This window comes from Nicotiana tabacum, chromosome 18 (assembly GCF_000715075.1).
Source record: "Nicotiana tabacum cultivar K326 chromosome 18, ASM71507v2, whole genome shotgun sequence".
In the NCBI taxonomy this organism is placed as follows: domain Eukaryota; kingdom Viridiplantae; phylum Streptophyta; class Magnoliopsida; order Solanales; family Solanaceae; genus Nicotiana; species Nicotiana tabacum.
The window spans coordinates 155,093,117-155,110,938 of record NC_134097.1 but is presented as its reverse complement, the minus strand read 5'-3'; the positions used below and the strand labels follow the sequence as shown (position 1 = coordinate 155,110,938).

The 17,822-nt window shown below is 36.8% G+C and overlaps 1 protein-coding gene across 1 annotated transcript; it reads left to right on the top strand.

The window, feature by feature from the left end:
• The first annotated feature begins 11,939 nt into the window (after positions 1-11,939).
• On the top strand, positions 11,940-12,521 carry LOC107817584 (uncharacterized). The gene has a single exon (XM_075236455.1). The coding sequence runs from the start codon at positions 11,940-11,942 to the stop codon at positions 12,519-12,521; it is 582 nt and encodes a 193-aa protein (XP_075092556.1).
• Positions 12,522-17,822: the final 5,301 nt, after the last annotated feature.

The following is a 17,822-nucleotide window of genomic DNA, read 5'->3' as shown; positions in this document are numbered from 1 at the left end:
CATAATTATCAAATCATATTTGGCAATAGGCTACATTTCATAACTCACATTCTACATCACTTACACTTCCAACATCAAACTTGCAATTTAAGATAATGGGCATATACAAGAGCAATTCAAGTTGTAAGCATAGAGAGAGAGATTCACATGAGTTGGCATAATAATCACAATTTAAACTTGACTTGAAATCTAGGCAATTTAGCATATAGTCCACATTCTTCACATATCACCAATTTATCAAGAATACCATATTGTACATATTGGGACATACTTTTCACATATATTCTTGCAACACTAATTCTTTTTAAATAACAAATACTACGTCAATCAAATTCCGGACTTACAATTTTACATGGACACCATGGGAGCTCAATTTCTAAGAAGAGGTGGTTTTAGACATACATACCTTGTTTAAGCGTTCTTTAAGTTACTACGACGTTCCAGAAATTCTAGCAATCCCAATCTACTTTGAGACATGACAAAATTGAACACGAATTAGGAAGGTATTCATGGTTTTAGTTCATTCGAGCATTTTATCAAATACTAGTTGTGCATCTTGATTTCAAATCTTTTTTACAAGATTTTCTTCATTCACCAACCCAACCTTTACTTATTTATGTTCAACAATCTTCCCACAAATCTAAATTGTACATGCATGTATACATAATACTATTACACCCAAGAATCATACCCAATAACCCATCTCACAATCTCTATAATACCAACACAACCTAGGCTAGGCAGGTATGGCTTCCAATCACCAGCCCATGAGTTACAATACTTAATTCATACTCATATTCCCATAATATATCCATATATGTAAGTCTAAGGGTATAGGAATTACCTTTTGGAAGAAATCTTGCAAACCCTCCTTTGAGTTCTTGAAGGAATTTCTTGAAGATCTATGTCTTTTATGAGTAGATTTCATCAATACTAGTGTAGGAATGATGGAATTTCACACCAAGTTAATGGAGGTTGCTTACCTTGAATATTGAAGGTGTTGGAGGTCTTGAGAGAGTGGAGGAAAACCCTAAAAGTCGTCCAAAAGATATGGGGAAAATAAATCCTGAAATTGTGTTTATAAACCCAAATTTCGGATGCTGCCTCGGATGCTTTGCATCCCCACTTCACTCCTCTCAGGATCTCAGATGCTGACCCAGATGCTGACCCAGATGCTATGGCAGCACTTCACTTCCATCTCCTCTTTTTGAATGTTGCCTTGGATGTTTGGCATCCGCGCAGTCCTCCACCATCCTTTGGTAATTTGGTCATAACTTCTTGTAGGAAAGTCCAAATGACGGACGGTTTGAAGCGTTAGAGACTAGACTCAAAGAACTTTCATTTGATAGGCTGTGAATCATCTAAAACCTTATATATCTGTAGATATGCTCGTCCAAAGTGGGATCTTGTGCGTACTCATTTGGAATTTTAGTCTATTATGTAATTTTCCAACTTGGCTTAGACTTATACGCTTATTAACATATACAATTGATATCCATTATATCATGAATCCTCATTTGCTCACAAAATAAAATAATTAGCCTACCTTGGCACCAAGAAATCTTAAATTACTTAGCAAAATTTTCTGGGGCCATACAACCAGCTTCGAGTCTTTGATGGAGGCTAGCCAGGAAGGTTTTGATCTCAATGCTGAGATTGCTAAAGCTAAAGAAGAAATCGAAAAAATTCAGCAAAATCAAGACTTTCATTCACCTAAGGTCAGCATTCCCGAAGGTGATGAACTTACTCCTGGTGAAGTTGGCATTCAAGCTTCTTCTGCTCAAGTTGAATCTCCTCCCCCTGTTGATGATGCCTTATTGGATTCTACCTCTCCCGCTGCTGATAATGTCGCATTGGATTCTACTCCTTAGTGTTCTTTTAGAACTTAGTTTGTTTTTGGAACTTTTGGTAAGAATTTTTTTTTTACTTTTTGGAATGGATGGTTAGTTTTTACCCCTGGTTCATTTTGGGGTTTGTTTGAACATTTTGGTTTTAACTAAGTATATACTTAGTTTTAACCCAAGTTTAATATATGATCTTTCTTTTAGTTTGAGTTTTTTTTTAAATCTTTGACTTGCATTTAAAAATGCTTTAATATTTCATGATTTTGGCATAGACACGAATTTTATAAAAGATGGTCCTTTTATAAACGACACTAATGAAGAAGACGTCTCAACTTCATATTGGTATAAATATATGAGAGAAGTAGGAAAATACATATTTTGAAGCAGTTTCATGAATAATTTGAGGAAGTTTCATATCTTGAACTTTCAAATTACATAGCATTTTACAACTATTCAATTAACTTTTTGTACGACATCTACAACTCTTTCATAATTATTTTTCTTATAACAGATTTCAAAAATTCTAGGGTATATCTTGCAACCCACAACTAATCATTGTCCTTAACCTAAGTACTCGCAGGATCTTGTAATTTATGCCCATGAGTTTACACTTTATCAAAGCTTATTACAAAAGTTTTTTATTCATACTTGTTTCTTGTCTCTTGATTGGCTCTTGACTTCTGATTTTTGGGTGATCCAGGCTTGAATTTTGACTTTTAGTCTTCTCTGACTTGCTGTCTTCTTTGCCTTCTATCTATAGTCCCCCAAGTGTTAGAACTTTGAAGTATGAAATATCTACCACTTGATTACTCCTTCCATTTGGTCTATTTCCTGAAAAGGAAAATACATACGGGACTCAGAGGTATATTTTTAGATGATGATTGCTTAACCCTTTTTATTTCCATCAGAAAGGTTGTAACCCACACCGGGGATAATTTTGTATCACGCGTGTCTTTTTGGTCTAATATCATCATTCGGTGTGGGCTAGCTTTATGCCTATCATCTAAAATGGTTAGTATAATTAAAAACGAATAAAACTAAACCACACATAAATGATACCTGACCTGGGGTTCTTCCTTTAGAAGTAATACTTATTTAAATGAATAGAATTCCAATTCGATGGGAGTACTTTGTTGTCCATTGTTTCTAACCCATATACACCCTTTCCAACAATGCCTCGAATCTTGTAAGGTCCTTCCCAATTTGGACTAAATTTTCCTGCATTGGTTGCTTTTGTTGATTAAAAAACTTTTTTTGAGGACGAAGTCCCTAATTTTGAAGTATCTAAGATGAGCTTTTCAATTGTAATATCGCTCAATAATTTGTTTCTGCACTGCCATCCTTATTAGAGTCGCTTCTCTCCTTTCTTCAAGTAAATCGAGATTTATGCGCATCTCTTCCTCATTTAATTCTTTAGTTGCTTGAGTGTATCTTATACTTGGTTCACCTATTTCCACTGGATTAAGGCTTCGGCACCATACACAAGTGCAAATGGAGTCTCTCCCATACCTACTTTTGTTATCGTTTCATAAGCCCATAAGACTCCTGGTAATACTTCTGGCCACTTACATTTTGACTCCTCTAATCTTTTCTTCAAGTTATTAATAATAACCTTTTTGTCGATTCAGCTTGTCCATAAGCCACAGGATGATAAGTTGTTGAAGTTATCCTTTTAATCTGCTAACTTTGAAAGAATCCTGTGATTGCCGCACCTATGAATTGCGGGCCATTGTCACATACCATTTCTTTTGGAACTCCGAACCGGCATATAATGTTTCGCCAAATAAAGTCCCTGACTTCTTTTTCCCCCACCTGCTTCTACCCACTTGGTAAAATAATTTGTTAATACTAATAAAAATTGTACCTTTCCTTTGGCTTGTGGTAGTGGACCGACGATATTCATCCCCCACTTCATAAAAGGCCATGGTAAAATAACCGGATGTAGTAGCTCCGCTGGGCGATGCATGTCGTTGCCATATTGTTGGCATTTATCACATTTGGCCACAAAACTTTCCGCATCTTCTTCAATTTTTGGCCAATAATATCCTGCTCTAATTAGAGTTTTTACCAAGGATCTTCCCCCTATGTGATTTCCACAGTGTCTCTCGTGTACTTCTTTCATCACATACTCTATTTGAGAAGGTCTGAGAAATCTTGCTAAAGGCCCACCGAACATCTTTCGGTACAGGTTGCCACGGTCCAAACAATAACGGGCAGCTTTTCATCGAAGTGACTGAGCCTTTTTCTTATCTTTAGGTAGAATCATGTACTACAAGAAATTAACGAACTCATTTCTCCAATACCAAGTTAAATTATTGAAATTTACCTCGTTACTGTCCTGATCGAGTATCGAATGAAACAAATGTATTATGGAAGCATTCTCTTAATTTGTTACTTCTGCAACAGATGCGAGATTAGCCAACACGTCTGCTTCAGCATTTTCCTCCCTGGGTATTTACACGATTTTCCAAGATTGGAATTGTCTGATTAAGTCTCGTGCCTTTTCTAAATATTGTTTCATCCTCGCCTCTCTAGATATATAAGTCCCCTGCATTTGATTAACTACAAGCTGCGAGTCACTTTTGATTATAATCTGCACTATTCCAAGCTGTCGTGCCAATTCTAGACCTGCAATTATAGCTTCATATTCTGCTTCATTGTTAGTAATGGGATGGCACTTTATTGCCTGCATTATAGTTTCTCCTGAAGGTGGGATTAGAACAATGCCTAAACCCACTCCTTTAATATTCGAGGAGCCATTAGCAAATAGGGTCTAGGTACCCATATTAGACCCATTGAACACCTGTAGTTCCTTTTCTGCTTCAGGTACTATACTTGGGCTGAAGTCTGCCATGAAATCTGCTAAAACCTGTGATTTTATTGCAGTTCTAGGTTGGTATGTTATATCATATTCACTGAGCTCTATAGCCAATTGGCTAATCTACCTGATAGTTCTTGCTTACGTAATATGTTTCTTAAGGGGTAAGCAGTCTCTATAGAGATAGGGTGACATTGAAAATAAGGCCTTAATTTTCAAGATGCCATGATTAGTGCTAAAGCAAGTTTTTATAAATGAGGATATCGAGTTTCAGCATCCAATAAAGATTTGCTAACATAATAAATTGGAGATTGTTTACCTTTGTCTTCACGTACTAACACTGCACTTACCGCTATTTCTGATACAACAAGATAGATGAGCAACCTTTCTCCATCCTTTGGTTTAGCCAGCAACGGTGGGTTTGACAAGTATTCTTTTAGATTTTTGAGTGCTTGTTGACATTCCTCAGTTCACTCAAATTGGTTTTGCTTTTTCAACACTGAAAAGAACTTAAAACTTTTCTCCGAAGATTTAGAAATAAATCTTCCCAAAGGTGCTATCCTACCTGTCAATCTCAGTACCTCTTTTTTGCTCATGAGTATGTCTGGTATTTCTTCAATGGCTTTGATCTGTGCAGGATTTACTTCTATTCCTCGGTTAGAAACAAAGAACCTAAAAACTTGCCTAAAGACACGCCAAATGCACACTTTTTGAGATTTAACTTCATATTGAATTTGCGGAGAAACTGAAAAGTATCTGACAAATGTTGGATATGATCCCCCACCTGTGTTGACTTGACTAGCATGTCATCGATGTAGACTTCCATAATTTTTCTCAGGTGTTCTTGAAACATTTTTGTTACCAACCTTTGGTACGTGGCTCCAGCATTCTTTAGCCCGAAAGGCATGACTTTATAACAATAAGTCCCCTGTCTGTAATAAAGGAAGTTTTTTCCTCATCCAAAGGATCCATTTTTATTTGATTACACCCTGAATAGGCATCTATAAAACTCAACAACTCATGTCCTGCAGTAGCATCAATTAGTTGATCTATATGCGGTAAAGGAAATGAGTCTTTAGGATAAGCTTTATTCAAGTCCGTATAATCTACACAAACTCGCCATTTCCCATTATTTTTTGGTACCACTACGGTATTAGCTAGCCAATTAGGATATTTTATCTCTCGTATAGACCCAATTCTTAAAAGTTTTTGTACCTCATCCTGAATCACCTGATTTTTGAAGGATTCTTGCTTCCTTTTCTTCTGTTTGACAGGTGGATATGATGGATCTTCATTTAACTTATGGGTCATCACCTTTGGTGGTATACCTGTCATATCTGAATGCCACCAAGCAAAGCAATCTGCGTTAGTTTTTAAGAATTCAGTTAACTTACCTTTCATTTCTGCGCTCAGGTTGGTTCCAATAAAAACTTTTCTGTCCGACCAATGTATAAACAGCACCATTGCTTCGAGTTATTCTATTGTTTTTTTAATGTTTTTATTCTCTTCTGGCTCTTGAATGATATCAGGCCTTGAATCTACATCCATTTGCCCATCTCCAGTTGAGGTTTGTGTTGCTAAATCCTCAATTGATATCTGTAATTGCTATTTTTGTCTGCAACATCGTTCTTTATGCTTGAATCGCCACTGAATTGATACTTCTGGAAGACTGCTGATCACCACGGATTTGTCTAATCCCCCATTGTGAAGGGAACTTAATAACCTGATGTAAAGTAGACAGAACATCAACCATATCATGAATCCAAGGTCTGGCGAGAATTATATTATACGTCATGTCCGTATCTATCACTTGAAATTTCGTACCTTTGACAACTCCTTCTGCAAATATGGTAAGTACTATTTCCCCTTTTGTAACAATTCTTGAATTGTCGAATCCACATAAGGTCCGTGCTTTGGTCACCATTTTGTCATCAGCTTGCATCTTGTTTACCACTTTTAACAGAATAATATTTACGGAGCTACCTGGATCAATCAAAACTCATTTCACATTACTATCATGTACAAGTAATGATATTACCAGTGCATTGTTGTGAGGGATCATCATGCCATCTACGTCTGCATCATCAAACGTTATGTTGTATTCTTCCAAAACTTGGCGAACTCGCTTTTTGTGGGTAATCGTGACTTTTGATTTTTTTGCAGCTGTATATGTCACACCGTTGACCTCCTCTCCTCCGTTTATCACAGTAACTGTTCTTTTTGGTGATGGAGATTTTGGTGGCTCTTTCTATTCTTTATATACGTTTGCTAAATCTTCTCACTAAACAAATCAGTTAAATAACCTTGTTTTAACAAATGCTCTATTTCGCCTTGTAGCAATATGCAATCTGCTGTTTTATGACCGTGGTCTTTATGAAACTCGCACCAGAAATCTGGATTTCTTCTGTTAGGGTTCGATCTCATTTCTTTTGGCCACTGCAACTTTTCTCCCATACTTCTTAAAACAGCTACCAACTCAGTAGTGCTAACATTATGACTCTAATCGCCAATCTTTGCCTTTGTATTAACATTGTTATCTCGCGTATCTCGCTCTTTCCCAAACTTGGATGATGAACCCGCATCTCTGTCTCTTGATCTAGAACCGTACCTCATATTTTCTTGTTTAGAACGTGAATCCCGTCCCGCTGGTCCCATGTAAGGTTTGTACATGTTCTTACCGGACCTTTTTCAGTTTCTGGTCACATGTAAGGTTCGTACATGTTCTTCTATTTGCAGCTTCGTACTATACCTGTTGTAAACATCATTCCAAGTTGTAGCAGGGAATTCTCGCAAACTTTCGTTGAGCCTCCTCGTGGCTTCTGAGCTTTTTTCATTTAAGTTACTTGCAAACTCTATGGCCGCCCAGTTATCGGGTACCCACAGTAACATCATTCTTTAACACTGGAATCTATCCATAAATTCCCTGGGTAGCTCTGTATCTCCTTGTTTTATCTTGAAGATGTTTTCCTTCCTCTTTTCAACTTTTTGAGCCCCTAAGTGTGATTTTATAAATGAATCTGCAAGCTCAGCAAAAGAATCAATAGAATTTTCCGGTAAAAGAGAATACCATGTTAGTGCTCCTTTTGTGAGTGTTTCGCCAAATTTTTTTACCAGCACCAACTCATTTTCTTGCTTGGTTAAATCATTGCCTTTTGCACCAGTTGTAAACGCAGTTACATGATCTCGTGGGTCGGTTGTTCCATCATACTTCGGAATATTTGGCATCTTAAACTTTTTTGGAATCAGCAAGGGGGAGGCACTTGGCTTCCAGGGCTATTGTGAACATTTGTCAATATCCACTCCTTTAATTACGGGTGACATACAAGGTATTTATTCTATGCGATCATTCTGCTCCTTAAGCTGCTTCTTCAAAGTTAGTACTAAACTTTGTAACTTAGAATTATTTGGGGTACCTGACCTCCCATCGCGAGATTCGCTGGGAGTTCCTCTGCTGCCTGAATTAGCAAGTCCTGAGCGTGGGTTTTTTATGGTCGCAGTGTTGTTTGGAGGTGGAGTTGGTGGTATAGTTGGCAATCCACTAACAAAAGCTTAAAGGGTATTGTTGACGTGTTCTGCAATTAGTTGTTTCAATGCATCTTTGGCAGTTTGATTGTCCCCTTGTTGAATATTCGTATGTGATGTTGATCTTTGAGGTGACCCCTCTTGGGAGTGTTGAGGAAAATTTTGGAGTGAAGGGATTGGAGTTCCACCCTCTTGTTGATTTTGCTGGTTCTGTTGGTTCTGTTAGTTGTTGTCGTTGGCAGTCGATATGGTTGTTTGACAGAAAAATGAATTTGGAAAGTGAAAAAATTATTAGATTCCCGATAACGGAACTAATTTGTTTAACCAAAATATATCTTTCGGTTAAAAATTAATTTTATAAGAAAACGATCTTTTGATAATCAAGTGTTGCCTCACTTTTCCAATGGTATCAAAGGAAAATAACAATAATAAATAAGGAAATAATTGATTGCAAAGTCAATATAGTGAATTTCGAGAAAAACAGAAAAGTAAAGTGAATATATTCCAATATTGTCTCACATGTCCTTACAAGTGAAATTCTTTCCTCTTATATAGGTTTACACATATAACGTTTCCTTCTATTTATGGCTAAATAATTATGAGCTTTAATGGTATTAATGATCCGTTATAATTGGTAATCGTAACTGTTCGTTAGAATTCTATTACGATTCTGATTCCCCCTCCTCATTAATTGAAGGTTCATGAATCTTCCCTTCTTACGATTCTGATTCCCCCTCCTCATTAATTGAAGGTTCATGAATCTTCCATTCTTACTGTCTTGATTCATTCTTTGCCAGATGTTAGGCCCGGTACTATCTCGTGGGTGTTTCTCTCCCGTGCCTTTTCTTATTCTATCAAACAAGACTTTCACGTATTGTGCCATGTTAGCAGTCTTATATTCCACGTGTAGTACTTTATCACCGCCAGATACAATAAAATTTAAGTAACAATCAAAATAAATATTGTATTTAAAGTAACAATACGATACAATACGATAGGTAACAACCATCCAAACAAGCTGTAACTCAGACAAAAAAAACATATGGCATTCAAATTCTCGATTACTAATTCACATGTAAATGCCCACAAGAAAAACCCTTTTCTACCCACAAAAATGAGCTTTTTAATTCTTCTACAGCACATAATAATTAACATTGAGGTATCAAAGCAAATACTTTAAGCAAACTGAGAATCAACTTGGCTTGTTTTACGGTGTTCGGAATATAATTGTTAAACGGAACTTGTCAACTTACAGAGGTGTCTTTTCGAAAGAAAAAAAGAGACACATAGAACTAATCAACAAGAACTAAGATGGTGCCTCTATTTCCATATCCTCTTTCACAAATCTTGCAAATCTCCTTAGATCTTTCATCTTTTACTTGAAAATTTCAACATTTCCTTTATTTTGCATTCTTAAGCATCTTTTATTTCCAAAATTACAGCTTAATAGACAATAATGAAAACACTAGCTGGTCACCTTTCATTTTGCACCTTAATAGATCCCAAATTTACTTTTTCATTTCATGCTTCCCGTGTGGAATATATATATATATATATCAATGTTTTAAGAAAAAGAAAAATGTCAAATACAGTATACAAGCACTACAGCAAAGATTGGAATATCTGACAGAACAGAAATTGCTCAAAACTACTTCAACAATCCGCTATATTGGCAATGCATTTTCTCTAACATCAACAAAAACTCAAATAAATTATTACTTATAGCGGTACCCTGACAAATCAGATGTTGCAGTATTGCACTAGATTACTACGTATATGGTTTCAAGTATCTACACAGCTATTGGCTTAAACAGTTATATTTCATGAGCAGAGAGGATTGAGAATCCTGCTTAGTATTTGTATCTTGGGTATTTATAGCTTTGTTGCGTGTTTACCTTTCTCTGCCATTAGCTGAGTCACTCTATATCTTGTGAGATTAAGAAATTTTTTTAGTCTACATTGAAACTTTTCCACTTGTCTGCACTTGTAGTAGTTTTATTCTTAATTTATAGTCCTTAGTTTCTTTGTTGGTGTAGTGGCTATTAGGAGGGATGGTAGAGTAGGGTCATGTTCTTGGGTGGGCCAGGGGGCAAGGGCAAGGGTGTCAAGGGGGTAAGGGTTCCAATGGGCTGAGAGTGGAGTCCTTGAATATATGGACACTGACGGACACTAACGGGTAAGTTTATAGAATTAGGGAAGGTTCTACATAAGAGGGAGATTAATATAGCATGTGTTCATGTGAATAGATGGAAGGGTACGAGGGCACGGGATGTTAACGGGTTTAAGCTATGGTATTCAGGAGGAGCAACAAGATGTTAACGAGTTTATTGGCCATATTGGGGTGACTGCTAGGGGTTATGACGAGGTGCATGGAGGGTTGGGCTTCGGAGTTAGGAATAAGGGCAGTACCTCATTGTTGGATTTTGCTAAAGCTTTTGACCTGGTGTTAGTTAGTTCGTGTTTTCAGAAGAGGGAGGAACACTTGGTCACTTTCCGGAGTAAGGTTACCAGGACTCAGATTGATTACATTCTCTTTATGAGGGGTGATAGGGGCCTTTGCACTGATTGCAAGGTTAGGGAAGTTGCTAGAGAGGTATTAGGGGTATCGAAGGGTAATTCTAGAAACCATAAAAGGAATTGGTGGTGGAATGAGGAGGTCCAAGGAAAAGTGGAAGGTAAGAAAGCGGCATATCTCAAGCAAGTGGGGAGCACGGACGAGGAATAGCAGAGGACCTGTAGGGAGCGTTATAAGAAGGCAAGGAAAAAGGCAAAATTGGCAGTCACGGCGGCTAAGACTGCAGCTTTTGAGCGATTATATAAGAATCTTTGGGGCAAAGGAGGCAACAGGAAGCTATACATGTTAGACAAGATTAGGGAGAGGAAGGATCGGGACCTGGATCAAGTGCGGTGTATCAAAGACGAAGATAGTAAGGTTCTGGCAGAAGAGGCGTGTATTAGGCGTAGATGGCAGGAGTACTTCCATAGACTCCTGAATGAGGAATGGGATAGGAACATCGTGCTAGGAGAGTTGGAAAACTCGGGGAGTAAGAGGGATTTTGGGTTTTACATGCGTATTAGGAACGATGAGGGGGCAATGCGGAAGAAGAGCAGGTGTAAGGCAACTGGTCTTAACGAGATTCAGTAGAATTTTGGAAGGAAGTGGGTCGGACAGGCTTGGAATAGCTTACTAGGTTGTTTAATGTCATTTTCAGGGTGAAAAATATGCCCGAAAACGGAGGAGTTTGATGATCCCATTGTACAAAAACAAAGGTGATATTCAGGACTGCAACAACTATAGGGGTGTCAAGCTGTTGAGTCATACTCCGAAAAATTTGATAGAGAGTAGTGGAGAGGAGGGCGTGACGTAGTATTACTATTTCCGGGAACTAGTTCGAATTTATGTCGGGAAGGTCTACTATATAAGCTATTCACCTTGTGAGAGATTGGTGGAGCACTATAGGGAAAGGAAGAAGAACTTGCATATGGTATTCATAAACCCGGAGAAGGCCTATGATAAAGTCCCGAGAGAGGTCCTATGGAGATGTATGAAAGCTAGCGGTGTCCTAGTGGCGTACATTAGGGTGATTAAGGACATGTGCGAAGGAGCGAAGACTCGGGTGAGGACTGCGAGAGGAGACTCGGATGATTTCCTAGTGGAGATAGGTTTACGTCAGGGATCGGCTCTTCGCCCGTTTTTGTTTGCCTTAGCGTTAAAGGTGCTGACGCGACACATACAAGGGGAGGTATCATAGTGTATGTTATTCGCTGATGACATAGTCCTGATTGATGAGACGCATGACGGAGTTAATGCTAGGTTGGAAGTCTGGAGACAGACGCTGGAGTCTAAGGGTATTAAGTTGAGTAGGCCAAAAACTGATTACTTGGAGTGCAAGTTCAGTGATGGGATGTATGAAGAAGGAGTAAAAGTGAAGATTTGTACTCAAGTCGTCCCCAAAAGAGATAGTTTCAAGTATTTTAGGTCTATTATGCAAGGCAAAGGAGAGATTGACGAGGATGCTACCCATCATATTGGAGCAGTGTGGATGAGATGGAGGCTCGCCTTAGGGTTTTTATATGATAAAAGTGTCCCAGCCGGACTTGGCAAGTTTTACATAGTGGTGGTTGGACCGGCTACGTTGTATGGGGGTGAGTGCTGGCCCATCAAGAAGTCCCATGTCCAGAAGCTGAAAGTAGCTGAAATGAGGATGTTAAGATGGATGTGTGGTCATATCAGGAAGGACAGGATCAGAAATAAAGTTATTAGGGGTTACTTACTTCTGCCATTCAAATCCCGCTGGCTTCAACAAACATGGAGCAAAAAGCCAAGAAACAGCTAAGAACCAATTGCTAACAGTGAGAAGTATGTAAGATAAAGCACCACCATCGTTGTAGCCGTAAGCAGCATATACCACCAACAGAAGCACAGTTTCCATGCGGAAGAAGGCCAAAGATTGGTAGACTATTTGATATTCCCACAAGAATAGAAAAGAGCTATAACAAAAAAAAAAACACATTCATGTGAGCACATGAAAAAAGAGAATAGACAGGCAGTTAAGAGGCCAAACAAGAAAGTAAGTTCCATAGAAAAAGAGCACTAGAATTGAAATGTGAAAGACCATCGGAAAAAAAAATAGTACAAGCATTTGATGAGTTCTCCATAGAGATCAGTGGCGTTCTCCTGGAATTTTCTTGGAGCTATTGCAAAAAGTTGTAGCATGAGACTTCTCTGTTTAGCTCTTCAAGAAGTTTGTTTGGAAAAAAAAAAACAGTTATGTGGAGAAGTGGTTTGACAGTGTTTCTTCAAAGAAAAAATATTATTCACTCACAAAACACTTAGAGATCTTCAAAAATAATACAGCTAACAAAACACATTCTCTTTTCGTACAAACTTTTTCAAAACAATTTTTTCGAGAAGTTGTCCAAATGGTATATCTTTTGAGAGGATTGTTTGCGCATCTGTGGAGATAAGATAGAAGGAGAATGATACTACAATCTAAAGCTAGGAAGGTAAAGTAGGTGCAAAAAACAGAGATTATTTCCAAAAGGCGAAAAGAGAAGCATCATTCTTCAAGGATAAGAAAGACATACATACTCATTGGTCACTCAATTAAGATTTTGTAAGCAATTCAAGAAATTGCTCAATTTGTAGGAAATCATGATCCTATTTCTTGTTTAGCATAACAGATCAAAGTGTGAGAAGGACATAAGAAGCAGTATCAGATAGTAGTAAAGTAGAATGATAACATTCTAAAGAAATCAAAGAGCTGGCCGAGCCTGGAAACATCTCTACTGAGAACTTGTTCACCATTACCACCAGCAACTGTGCCTTCAAATAATGCAATCTGGTTGAGTCCGACATCTCTGCCCTTTGCCGACCTGTATGATCTTAGTTTAGGCACTGCCATCATATACCTGGATATATTCATGGTAAGTAATTTTTCCCTGCCGTAGAGTGGAACCAAACCCTGCATTTATACTTGAAAAATTGAAGATCATTTGGGGCATGCTTGCCCAAGCTTCCAAAATCTACTTAGAAATCTGAGTACTTTCTGTAAAATGGAGATTCTAAGTAAGATTCTTAAGTTTATTTTAAAAAGGTAAAGAAAATATCACCAAATAGAGAGAGAGAGCAGTACAACACCCGATCGAGTAGAAACTATATCGCACGTTACTGGCGAGGAAAGTGGGGTTACAATTGCTGACATAGAAAGTTGTCTATGATCAACAACTTTTATGCAATGCTCTTAGAGGTAAGTATAAAATCAAGAGATGCTATGTTGATATTAATATATCATGTGACCACTCACACTGAGAGAAGGCTTAGTAACAGTTCTCTAAATATCCTAATTGATTTCATAACATATAAAATAATATTATATTTTCTATATATCAATAGTTGTTTTGCAGGTAAAGGTAGTCCCTATTGCATCTTGCTTTTAATATTTTATCATGTGTATACATGTTTTGTTGACCTCTATACTCATGGAACAAAAGGTAATTAAAATCACGACTGGAAGGTTTTCCTCCTTTGCATTTCTCTCAAGATTAGTAATTACAATGAATAACAACTTTGTCTCATCTTCTGTTATCTCCCCCAAAAAAAAAGAGAAAAAACTTGGAGAACTTCTTTTGTAGTCTTGAGTTCTCAATTTTTTTCTGAAAACTCTTGGATACAAACTGCACCTGTGTAAGAACTGTTGCTTCTAAGCAATTCACCTTCCTTGAGTTAAAAGCATGTATTATATGTAATACTGATATGTACCTATACATTCACATTTAGAGATCCTGCTTATAGGTGCTAACATTAATTTGAATGATGTTTAAAGGTAAAATGCATAAGCAGGGGCGGCTCAACTATAGTAGTGGCCTAAAGCCAAAATTATTTATGAGGCCTAATCATTTTTAATGAAATTTCATATGTATTTTAGCTAGAATTTATCTTTTTATCTTTTGGACACAAAGTTATCAATTAATCCTTTATTATCATATCTTCTAATAATCCTTTTCAGTTAATAATAAGGTTAATCCATTTAATTTTTCTTCTTCTTCATGCAATAGGGTAAAATTTGTTTTTGGTTATATATATATATATATATATATATATATATATATATATATATATATATATATATATATATATATATATATAAAAAATAAAAGCAATTCAGTAAAATATAAATAAGAATAGACAGAAAGAAAGAGAGACAGAAAGAAAGAGGAACTCTTTTCTTCTTTCACTTTGGTGTGTTCTCCATTACAATTTACATAGCCTTTTATAGGCATAAAATGAGAAGTCTTACTATTGTAAATAGTGAATGGGATGGACATAAAGTAGGAGATTTCATCTGTGAGCTACTCACATACATGGACATCCAATCTATAAACTATTCATAACACTCCCCCTTGGATGTCCATGTAAGATAATGTGCCTCATTAAGAACTTACAAAAAAAAATATTGGGACGTACATAGTTATTTATAATATGCATTGCTTGTTGCCTCATTAAAAACCTTACCAGAAAAACCCAGTGGGACAAAACTTTAGTTAAGGAAAAGAATGCAGCGCGTAGTTACTCCCCCTGATAAAAATATCACTTAATGTCTCGAAGACAACGCTTTCTAATCTTATATATTAGGTTTTCAAATGTTGAGGTTGGTAATGCCTTAGTGAATAGATCAGCTAAATTATCACTTGAACGAACTTGTTGAACATTTATTTCACAATTCTTTTGAAGATCATGAGTGAAAAAGAATTTCGGTGAAATATGTTTTGTTCTATCTCCTTTGATGTATCGTCCTTTCAATTGAGTTATGCATGCAACACTGTCTTCATACAATATTGTTGGAATATTCTCTTTCGAAAAAAGACCACATGTTTCCTGAATGTGTTGAGTTATCGATCTCAACCAAACGAATTCTCGACTTGTTTCGTGAATGGCTATTATCTCTGCATAATTTGAAGAAGTAGCAACCATAGTCTCTTTCGTTGAACGCCATGATATGGTTGTGCCTCCACTTGTAAACAAATAGCCTGTCTGAGATCAACCTCGATATGGATCAGACAAATATCCTGCATCTGCATAACCAATCAATGATGACTTGGATCCATTTGAATAAAATAAACTCATATCAGTGGTCCCTTTGAGGTATCTAAATATATGTTTAATACCATTCCAGTGTCTTTGTGTTGGCGAAAAACTAAATCTTGCTAATAAGCTTACTAAGAAAGCTATATCTGGTCCGGAATTATTGGCAAGATACATTAATGCCCCAATTGCACTAAGATATGGTACTTCGGCACCAAGAAGCTCTTCATCATTTTCCTGAGGTCGGAATGGATCTTTCTTTATATCAAGTGATCTCACAACCATCGGGGGTACTCAATAGATGTGCTTTATCCATATAGAATCGCTTTAAAATCTTTTTGATGTACGTTGATTGATGGACAAATATTTCATCTTTCATATACTCAATTTGTAGACCAAGACAAAATCTTGTCTTTTCAAGATCTTTCATTTCAAATTCTTTCTTCAAATAGTCTATTGTTTTTGGAAGCTCCCCAGGAGTTCCAATAATATTTAAATCATCAACATACACGACGATTATAACAAATTCAGATCCAAACCTTTTTATAAAGACACAAGGACAAATTGGATCATTCTTGTACCCTTATTTCAACAAGTATTCACTTAGGAGATTGTACCACATACGACCTGATTGTTACAATCCGTATAAAGATTTCTGAAATTTTATTGAACAAGTTTCACGAAAACTTTTATATGCTTCTGGCACTTTAAATCCCTCTGGTACTTTCATAAATTTTCGTTGTCTAATGATCCATACAAATAGGTTGTGACAACATCCATTAGATGCATATTAAATTTTTCATGGACTTCCAAATTTATGAGATACCTGGAGGTGATAGCATCCACTACAGGAGAATATGTCTCCATATAATCAATGACAGGCCTTTGCGAAAACCTTGTGCCACAAGTCGCGCTTTATATCTAACGACTTCATTTTATCATTTCGTTTTCGCATAAAAATCCATTTATACCCTACTGGTTTTATGCCATCAGGTGTTCGAACTATGGGTCTGAAGACTTCACGTTTTCCAAGTAAAGTTAACTCTGCCTAGATAATGTCTTTCCATTTTGGCCAATCATTTCTCTATCTATATTCATCGATAGATTTTGGTTCAAGATCCTCATCTTGTTGCATTATTTCAACAGCAACATTATAAGCAAAAATGTTATCGATAACAATATTATTTCAGTTCCATCTTTTTCCTGTTGAGACGTAACTTATTGATATCTCTTCATTCTCATTATTTTCAGGTGCCTGGACCTCCCCTAAGGTCTTATCATTTGTTACGTCTTTGGGCTCTTCTTGAGCCACTACCTCCGTGTTATGATCACTTTGATCATTTTCTCCTTTTCTTTTTCGAGGATTTTTATCTTTAGAACCGATTGGTCTACCACGTTTTAAGCATGGCTTAGAATCATTTTCTTTAATTGATTGTCCTACGGGGATATCAACTCAAATTGGAGCATTAGAAGCCGGAATATGTGACTTAGTCACCCTTGGTAGGTCAGTGAATGCATCTAGCAATTGATTTGCAATATTTTGCAAATGAATAAACTTCTGAACCTCTTGTTAACATTGATTTGTTTGAGGATCTAAATAAGACAGTGATACATTCCAATCTATCTCCTTTTTTAGCTACTTATTTTCTCCCCCTAATGTTGGGTATACTGATTCATCAAAATAACAATCAGAAAATCTTGTCGTAAATAAATCTCCAGTCATCGGCTCTAGATATTTTATAATAGAAGGAGATTCATACTAACATATATCTCCAACCTTCTTTGAGGACCCATCTTTGTGCATTGTGATGGGGCAATTGGAACATATATCGCACAACCAAAGATTCTAAGATGGGAATATTTGGCTCTTGACCAAAAGCCAATTGCAATGGGAAGACTTTATGATAACTTGTGGGCCTTATCCACACAAGTGTTGTTGCATGCAAAATAGCATGACCCCATACTGAAATAGGAAGTTTTGTTCTCATAAGCATTGGGCTAGCAATTAATTGGATGCGTTTGATTAATGATTTTACTAGCCATTTTGTGTATG

Bases quoted from the DNA above. Each gene is read 5' to 3' on its own strand.
- LOC107817584 (XM_075236455.1), top strand. From the start codon at position 11,940: ATGTTATTCGCTGATGACATAGTCCTGATTGATGAGACGCATGACGGA.